The sequence below is a fragment of the Protopterus annectens genome, chromosome 5.part0 (genome assembly GCF_019279795.1).
Source record: "Protopterus annectens isolate FY-2018-M chromosome 5.part0, PAN1.0, whole genome shotgun sequence".
Lineage (NCBI taxonomy): Eukaryota > Metazoa > Chordata > Ceratodontiformes > Protopteridae > Protopterus > Protopterus annectens.
Window position 1 is genome coordinate 1593766184 of NC_056735.1, and position 10599 is coordinate 1593776782.

The 10599-nt window shown below is 36.2% G+C and overlaps 1 protein-coding gene across 1 annotated transcript in view; it reads right to left on the reverse strand.

Moving 5' to 3' along the window:
* The window catches only part of NCAM2 (neural cell adhesion molecule 2), a 2742482-nt gene extending 2733612 nt beyond the window's left edge, over positions 1-8870 (reverse strand). Inside the window, exons 1-2 of the mRNA XM_044072021.1 lie at positions 8867-8870; positions 8674-8775 (exon numbers count right to left, since the gene is read on the reverse strand). Of these exons, the coding sequence (XP_043927956.1) occupies positions 8674-8775; positions 8867-8870 (106 nt within the window). The remainder of the gene's footprint in view (positions 1-8673; positions 8776-8866) is intronic.
* Positions 8871-10599: the final 1729 nt, after the last annotated feature.

A 10599-nucleotide genomic window follows, 5' to 3' on the forward strand; every position in this document is an offset into this window, starting at 1 on the left:
TACACAGTGGTAGTCAAGAGTTCAGAGATCACAGAGAAATACTTAAAATAATTCAGTAGTACAGTTCTGACATCACAGAAAATCACGTAGTCTAATCTTCTAGTTTCTAGCTATTTTTAAGAGAGAACATACTTCTAAAATAACTTACATATAGAAACAGGCAAAGTGCTGATGAGTTGGATGGTCAAGACAAAAATGCTTAATTCTCTCTGATTCTCTCTGTTTTTAAAATTATTACATTCCTGGTTCCCATTACATCATTCTTCACACTTCCCTGGGTTCCCAGGCTAACAGAGAATACATTTACATTCTTAATATCTCCTTGTGTTATCTTGCAACTGGTCAGGATGCACAGCAATAAAAATACATATGCATGTTTACATGTAGCAATTTAACTCTTGGTTAAAACAATAGAAAGAATGGCTTTATCTAGACAGGCTGGAGCCGACTTTAGACCAAAGGGTCACCACATGCTTTTACTTGGTCAGTAGAGAACACTGTTGTTACATTTTTGTAACAGCATTTTTTCCATTTAAGACAACAAACCCGTGGTTTACATTAATATTTACAGATGACAGAATTATCTATAAAATTCTATCTGGCTAGGCTGGCAGCCTTCACACCTTCCTTTTTTTGTTTTTTGTTTTGTTATTTTTCCCTATGCTAATCCTTTCTATTTTATAGGTTCAGCTACGGTACAGTCCATTAAAAAAGAGATGGATGTTTGTATCACAGGAAATGCAAGGCTTACTAATTGATTTTTGAAATGGTGGTAGTGACTGAGCAGAGCCTGAATTCCAAGAGGTGACCTTCACTGAATTTGGAAAAGGGTCCAGCTGAAGGACCAGCCACAGCGAAGAAGTCTCGGAAAATGACCATCAGAAATTCTGCTGGCTAAAGGGTCACCCCTTCCTGCTCATTCAACATATCAAGAGAATCAAAGGTCACTGTTAGGTCTACAGGCTTAACATTATTTGTATGTTCAATCTGCTTAAAATTGTTTAGATGAGTTTATAAATTCTTTGCTGAAAGAAGGGAAGGTTAGGCTGTTTGACTTAGCCTTAGAAAGAAACTTTGCTGTCTCTACAGCTTTGAATTCTGGAGAGCAAGTATGTACTGATATTGACCAGGTTGCACAATTATCTTTACCCAACTTGCATATGTGGTCCAAGGAAGTCAGGGGTTCAGAGAGGGAGGTCCCAGGTTATAATGAGTGTATCCCCCAGTTATTGTCTCCTGTGGTTACCCTCAGCTTTGTAATTCACTGACATAATTTTCCTTAGTGCATTACTTAATTACTGTAGGATGTGTTCTACTTCCTCTTTCATCATAGGTTGTACATGCATCATAATAGTTTCTGTGGTGCTTTTTTATTACTTGAAACTCCTGAAGTTCTTCTTCCATCTAACATCTACATTGGTGAGCAAGATGGTTACTAGCTCACATTACCAATCGTGTCTGTTAAGTCACCGCTTTTGTCTTTTTGTCTTTGCCTTGCAGCCAGATAGATCTTCTTTGTGCCATCTGCTGAGTCACTTTACAGAAACTGGTAGATATTCTATGGTGCCTTGTTCTTTGCTATGTCAGTCTGTTTATTAGCCTCTAAGTATCCCTTCTTAACATTTCCATCTTTTCTGTCTCCTACCTCCTGCTGCAGTACTTCTTTCATTTTGTGACTTCCAATTCTTCTTGCTGTCCACAACTACATGTCCTTATGTATGTACATACCTGGTTGAAATGAAGATCTATGCTGCTATCTCACGTATCTTGTTTTCACAGTGCTGCCATTCTTTTTCTGCTATACTTATAATTGTCTTCTTCTTGTGTTGTTAGAGGTGCTTGACTATTTCCTTGAACTCATGTGCTTTTTTCCTATTAAATTCCATGTCATGAGCATAGTTTCTGATTATCTGAAAGCCGTTTCTGATTACTGCTTACATATGATGCTGCCATAAGTGCTTTAAGTTGGAGGCTGACCTCAATGTCCTTTTGTTAATCTGTGGGAGAATACTCCCATTTGAGATCTTGTAACAGCCTCTTTAGGTGAATGATGTGATACACAGCATTAAGGTATTTGTCAGTCAGGAGTCTGGAAATGCTTATCTTTCATTATTCTTGTAGTACCAACTATGTGGACACATGTAGTCCTCAAAAATCCTGCTCTGCATGTCCCAATATTAGCATTTGTCACCCATTACTAAACTTTCTCATCATGTCCCACTTTATCAATGAGGTTAAACAACTGCTGCACAAATGCATTCTTTTCCTAACAGTTGCAGCCTTGCTTTGGAACATCATTTGAGATCCTGAAGACAACTCCATGTTTAAGTCAGAGTCTATCTGGCATGCATTTGTCATTGAATCTGATGACACCCTCATTGTTTTCAGAAGACTATCAGCCATATAAAAAAACATAACTCAGAAACTGTACTAAGATTCTTGTTAAATCTGACAAGAAATCATACTACAGTAATCTGCAACAAAATCAACAAAACAACCCCAAGCTTTTTTGGTCCTTTCTAAATAAATTATTACAACCCGGCCATACAACTACAGTTCAAATAACAAAGAATCCACTGCCAGTAACCTCAACACTTATTTTATCCAGTCAGTGCTATCACTAATCAATGACCACCTCACTTCACCACTGCAACATTCATCTATTCTAAAAAGCAGCACTCTTTTACTTTTCAGCCTCTCCCAACACCACCCATAAAAAAGTTACTGGCCAAATTAAGAACAAAAGCCTCAGCTGTCAGCAACCTTCAAAATGAGTTCCTCAAAACAAGTGTAGAAGCACTAGCATTCACTGTCTCCACTCTGATTTTCTGGTAAATAACTGAAAATTATGTCCCCCATCCATCTGGAAAAATTCCCTTACTATAGTCATCCACAAGGGGGGTACTTCAACAGAGTTAGCAAGCTGTAGACCTATTACCAAGCTATAGACCTATTACCAAGCTATAGACCTATTACCAAGCTATAGACCTATTACCAAGCTATAGACCTATAACAGTTCTATCACCCCTCCATAAAATCCTCAAGAAATGCATTCACTCTCAGCTTATGAAACAAAAATCCAAACACAACCTCTTCTCCAACATCCAGCAGTGCCAACCACAGTAATACTACTGCCCTCCTCAACTTCACCAACATAGTAAACCAATGCAGAAATGAGAGAGACCTTGTTTTTTTCACTTTTTCTTGACCTTTCCTAAGCATTTGACCCAGTGTCAAACCAAAAACTACTTTCTAAACTTGCAGCTCTTGGTCTCATTTAACCCTTCCTCTCCTGGTTTACCAGTTATTTATGCAATCACCAGCAGGCAACTAAACGGCAACAAAGCCTTTGAGCATTTCAGTCTATCTCTGCTGGTATTCCTCACTGGTCAACACTTGGCCCCTATTATTTAATATTTTCATAAATAAACTTTATATCACTACAACGCTTGCTACTCTCATGCAATACACTGACAATTCAACCCTTATCAGCTCTCCCCCATCGATAACAAAAATTGCAGGAAATCACCCAAAAATGTTTCAACGACATTGATATATGTCAAAAAATTTCTAATTTGCTGCTTAATGCCAAAAAAAAAAAAAACGCCTTAATCAGAAACACACATTTTATATTACCTCAAGTAATAACACAAAAATAGAAACCATAAGCCAGTCTTAACTACTCGGAGTCATAATAGAGGACAACCTCAAATTTGAACACCACATACTTCATTCCACCAAGAAATGTCACTAAAAACTCAGCTTCCTCTATAGGGCCAAACCCTACCTGACAGAACAAGCAAGACCTACCTTAGCAGCAACGTATCCCCTTCCTTCTCTGTTATTTGTTTTCCCTAGTCATGCAAATATCAACACTACATATAAAACTAAACTATCATCCTGGTACAACAAAATAGCTAAACATGCAACCAGCCAACCATATAAAACATACCACTGCCTTACATTAGCACAATTAAACTGGCTTGAACTGCCAACCCAGTTTCCATGCTTACATTCACAAGTACTCATTCCCCACAACCTATTGCACTCTCAAGCATTATAAAATACTCTACTATACTATTCACTCACTCTACACCTTCGTTCTAGCAATAAACTTTTACTATGTATCAGTAAAACATTCAATAGTGTTGGAGACTCTCAGTACTCCTCCCGTTATGTGTCAAAACTCTGGAATGAAATGACACATTTGAAACAGAAAAGTTAAATAGTTTGAACTCTTTGCTTAAACAGCACCTGTGCCAAAGATGTCTCTGTACTTCCTTCTCTCCTCGGTACCTTTACTCCATTACTTTTCTCTAATTCTTACAGACATTTTGATTTCTAGCCTTTTGCACCTTATTGCTCCTCCTTATACTGTACTAATTCCCTGTCTTTTTCTATTCCTCCTTCTGTCACACCCCACTACTTAACTACTATTCCTCTTCTGTCCATTTATCTTCCTGCTCATTTCTATAATTTCTCCTTTTGTATCTTTCTCTCATCATCAATTTTTAAGCTAGTTTATTATTTGTCTGCCTGTAAGTTATTACTAACCTCAAAAACTCCCAAGTTTGATCTTTGCCCTGCAGCAATCATGCTCTAAATATATTAACTGCTTTTGTATTTTATTTTCCTATTCAGTAATTAGCCAATTATATTATGTTAATTTCTTTTTGTGCTAAATGTCATGTTGATGTAAGAAGTATTTAAAAATCATGTAAATAAGTTCATGTATCGATTTTTTTACCCTACACTTATAAATGTGCATATAGTATAACTTGAATGTGAAGCTTTTCTCCTCGGGCCTCTAGTGAAAATGGATTATACCCAGTCAGACTTTTCCCAGTCAACAAAACATATACATAAATAAACAAGCAAACAAACAACTAACTAACTAATAAATACTTCTCACACAATTTCTAGTCTTTCCTCTGGCTGAATATTAGATTCTAAGTCCTACACCAAACATTGCTGTTCTATCTTGTCTGCTGGATAAACTGAATGGCCAGTCTTCTCATTACATCATATCACCCCCTTCCAAACGGTATCCCATCATTTAGCCTATATCTATATTCAGTCTAACTATCCTTAGGTTGCTTTTTGCAGGTTGGCTAGGTTTCCCATCAAGCTTTCTCTTTACACAGCTATACAACATAAAAGAACATTGAATGTCCAGTGGCTTACCGAACCAGGGCACTTAGGCTTTCTGGCAGCACACATTGGCCAATATAATATATATAGGCACCACGTACCATTAATACTCATCCCTGGCATAGCTCATTGTAGTCCACATCCTTAACCCACATAAAACAGGAAAATACAAATGTATCCTTATGGTAATAATAGCTGATCACTTGCAGACAACTTTTACACCACAGAGTGACTACGTCTGAGGTGGATTAGATCCCATGCTACATGTTCTCCAATTTAGAGTATACTGTGTATGACAGTTGATGCCTAAACTTCTTTGCCATCAAAACTTAAACTGTTAGGCATCAAATAGTGTCTCTGATCTGCCCATGATTTTGTACATTTTGGGTGCATTTGATTGACAGATGAATCAAGTTCAACTGGAATGGCTAGTATGATCTTCGCTTGATGTAGAAGCTTCCACCATGTTTCTGAGGGGTGAAGAACTGCACACAAACATAGAGATAACATACATATTTTACATGACTAACAGAGGTCAGAATGAAGCCCTGAAACTTTTTTCAACTGAGCAGAAGGTCTTAGACCATATATCACTATGTGTCCTTCCATACAGAGTCATCTAACACAAGGAATCCAGACATAAATCTAGCTTTAAAAATTCTGGAGACAAAAGTCAAATGGTCTGACTTCATATCCTCATAAATCTTGAACACTTCCTAAATGTTATTCTGGAATACTTAGTCACAAACCTTCTTGAGGTCATGAAATCACATGTAGACCATATTGGCAATCTCCAGTGACTTGTTCAGTATCAACACTGGGACAAATTGCTGGTCCGTCTTTTTTCTGTGCCAGAATCAGTACTTGTCTTCCTGAATCCGAAACTCATCTATTGGATTTAGTCTCTCTTTCGCCACCTTAGATAGAGGCCACCTTAGATAGAGGTTTTAAAGGCAGAGTATGGAGCATCATCCTATAAAACAGGAATACATTCCCTCATCCATATTTTTGTACATGTGAATCACCATTTGCAAATTTAAGGGAATTTTCCCTCTGTACATGCACCATTACAATGATCCAGTATACATGATGTCTCCATGGGATCCAGCACATTCTGGATTTCTGACTGAATCAAATTGGTGATCATTGGCGTGGCATGTATGGACTCAGTCCCTCCAGTACCCATACTACACCGATAGGAAGATATGTCCACTTTGTTCGTGAATTCAAGATGTAGAATTACATGGAAAGCCTCCTTTTTCTTTCATGCTTCCCACATCACATACATTACACATTGATTCCTAGGATTAGTGCTAGAGCAAGCACTGGATACCTATTTGTCTACATCTGATTGAGTTATATCATCTTCTGATGTCTAGGAGATGATTCATTTGGAATGCACCTCCCTAACCTTTCCAATATGAAGAAAAAGCTCTTCTAAAAGTGGGAGTTGAGCTCATGCCTTTCAGAAGTATCTGTTATCTACTCCCAAAACGCCAGCATTACATTTGTTTTTTCTAGGTTTGTCCTGCTGCTGTTTCTGTATCAGACATCAGACCTCAATTATCAGCGAGAAGAGATGTGTCAATCACTTCCAGTTTCTCTTCACTGGAGTGAACACCAACAGATGATCCTAGGGCTAAAAACATGAATGTAAAGTTTTAGTGTGACCTTTGACCTGCTGTGGTCTGGTTACAATACAGTTCTTATCATTCTTGCGTATCAAAATGTAGTTTGTTATAAACATTTACTAGCACAGATGTCCATTAACAATTCAGTTATCAGATGCAGATCAAACGAGCTGTTCTAACCAAACATGCACCTGTGCTTATATACATCATTTTCTTTATGTATAGTAAACATACCGGTAGGACTATTCTCTCAGTAGAAAAGAACCTAGTGATCACAGCACTTAAGTTTTCCAAGAAGACTGAGTACTGCATAAGACAAGGATGCTTAAGGACAAACAACGGGCAGTTTTATTTTAGGCAGCTTGCAGTCTTTATTAAGAAGCTGACCATTATTATGGAAGCTGCATTTTTACTATTAAAAACAAATAAAATGATCCACTACAGCATGCCTGACTGACAGTTAATAAGTGTCAAGCGTTTGCTATGCAGTATTTACTTTTCATGTTTAGCCCCTCATTCATGCAAAATGCCCAATTCAGAAAATATTTTCGTCAATAGTGAAAGTTGGTTGCATTGTAGACTTGCATACTGAGATTCTGGGTGCACCTTTCACCGTTTTCTTGGTATTTCTACACAGTTGCTACAGAGAAGAATAAATTAAAATGTTCATTATTTAAAATAATACATACAGTGACCTAACCATATGATAAGCTCATCAGCAGTCCATGTCCTCAGCCATATGTCAGCACAACCAAAGACTGCTATGGCCAACTGCATGCTTTACAGGCCAATGTGATGAACTAAGGACTGAGCTGGTGGCATAGTTGATTCTTCTGAAGGTTCCAGGCAGAGCCACTTTTACAAAATATAAATTGTAATTCATCTGGGACTGGCAGTTCAACAGAATGCAAAGCCATGTTTTTTAAAGTGGTCTTGAATGTTATATATGTATGAATCTCAAGGACTTTATGATAACCTTATATCCTCTGTATATGACAACAGATAAAATTATTACCTAGCATATAACAAAAAGTACCATGTTCACACATCAAAATCCATTTCCAGCATATTTTGTTATATACATATTAAACTTGCTTAGCTATATGTCTAGCTGTGTTACTTGGAGAGGATAAAGCCACAGGTACTACCCAGATGACCATAGTTCACATACTAACTTGGATGCAGAAACAGCAAGCTGGAAGATATAAGTGAGTAGCCAATGTTTGTTTCCCACATCTTGGGGGAAGGTGTGGTGCCAGTCTGCCAATCTGCTGCCAACAAAAAGCTTGAAGGGTAGAGTACATATCTGTAGTGGCAGGACTGTCCTCATTAGCTACACAGCAGTGCAGTTAGGGCCAATGAAAAATACCTAATACCCTACTATTATAAATGCATGGGAGGGCACAAACATATTCCAAAGTAGGAAAAACAGGTGAAGCATTTAAAATGTATCCTAAACATTTGAACAAAAGTGCTATGAAAAGACTGCTTCCCCTTTTATAAATATTTTATAAGTTAGCAATGAAGAACAGATTTTCACTGTTGGTATATTAAAGTGATGCTAACATGCACTCAACATCCATTCTTGCATATTAAACTTATTGAGGAATATTGTGATCTCTGTATTCAGATGACTAGAAAGCAAAATATAACAATTAAAACTTCATGCAAAGTAGTTATTACAACAAATTTGTTATTAAAATAATGTGATCGATGCCACAAAAGAGCATGCGTACTGAAACTATTTTTTTTATAAACTCTTCAGGTGTTGTCACTATTCAAGTTTCAAAAATGTTACTTCTAATTATTATGTTTATTTGTAAATGGAATAAACAAATTATTTGCAATATTTTGTCTGCCAGTTTGTTATTAAAATGACAGTGAATCATACCTGTACATGTAAAGAATTTTGATTCTCCAACACTTAATTCCACCTTGCTGAGGGAAGTTGTAACCTGTAGAATAGCTGAAAAAAAAAAATAAAACAGTTTAACTCATAAAAATAGACCATATTAAATAACTTTTTTGCCATAATATAACCTTTACATTTCAGATACTAAGGTGAACTATGTTAATAGAATAACCCATTCATATACAGAATCAAAATGTTCGAAAAATAGTAACTTCCCTCAGTAATATGTCTCATATGTAACTATAACGACAATACCTAATTTATGTCATGAAAATTACAATGTGGGTTATGTTTGTGGCTAAGATGATAAGATGATCAGATGAAAGTTAAAGCAATGAAAGCAAACAAAACATTTTAACTTGGGAACTTGGGAAACCTTTTGTTTTCTTCTCTACATGCCAACTTGCCGACTAATTAGAGGTAGAACAAGTTTTTGCTGGAGGTGTGAAAAGTCAAATAAAGCAGACTGGATTCATATTTTTTATGACTGTAATAAAATTAAATCATACTAGAATGGAATCAATCATTTTTTACAAGCTTTATTTAATGAATCTTTTACCTTAACTAAAGCATTGATTATACTAAATGTAAATGAAAGTCCCTACCTGAATAAGACAGATATGTATTTGTTATGGACAATACTTGCTATATCTATGAAATGCATAACCAGAAGGAGGAATTCAAATACACCCCAGACCTTGGAAGAATTCTAGACTTTACTGAAGACAACTGCATTGATGGAAATAAAAATCAAAAAACTATGAATCTATCCCAGGCCATTGGTAAATAATCCTTGGAAGAAAGTTATATCTTTGTTGGACACTCTGCAATAATCAATATTGTATCTCTGATAACTGATCTGTTAATTCTATATTTAATAACATACAGTGTATATAATTGATAGACTATTGTAAATATTGTATATAGTTGTTTAAAATGATATTTTAAAATATTATGTAAATGTTATTTTAATTGAAAATAAAAAAAAAATTGAGATAGAGGTAGAACAATTTTCTCTGCCAACATATAGGTATCAAATCAAACAAATTGAAGCAAAGTGTTTAAATATAGGACCTTTGATAAAATTCTCAGATGAAAGAAAATGACAAATACTTATTTGTTCCTTTATTTTGTAAGATGCAGGAATTTGATGTTTTCCATATAACTGTGACCTCAAATGTTGTTAGCTTAATGAGGAGAAGCAATAGTATTGCATTCATGTATAGCACTAATTTCAGGCAAATATCTGTTTGCAATCATCTGAGTGCAATTATGAGCTGCCATGGTAGGATATTCAATACTTTTTATTATACCCAGTAAATGATGGGGCAACACTTAGTACTGTTGCATGGGATCATGTGTACTCAATGATGGGAGCATGCAACTGTTGTTCCATAAATGGGTACAGAAGTAAGAAAATGAAGAGGGTAGTGATTGGAATAACTGGAAATTCAGTCTTTAGCAATTATAATAATTCCAGCTTATCTATGAACTGTTAACATTCTACTTCCTGCAGTACAGAGTTTGAGTTCCTCAGACTTCATTTGCCTAATCTGTGACCTTACTCATTTAAACTGACCATGCTTTTAGACATTTCAGAATATAGGCTAGGCTCCTAAAACATCTTCTGGACAACACACCTAGTAACTACCTATGAACCTAAACCATTTGCATTCAAGTTATTTAAACCAAATCTTCAAATTTTTTATCACTGCATTTCACCACATATTGCAGTTGTACAGGATGTGAAATGTCATGTGACCCTAGCTAAGAAAAATCTGCTCTCTGCAACCTTGGCTTCTGATATGATGTACTTCTTTCTTTGTCTGCTCCATGGTCTGCATCATACCACACATCTCAGGCACTTTATCTCTATTGCTTCTTGTTCCTCAGCTGTTCTGCCTT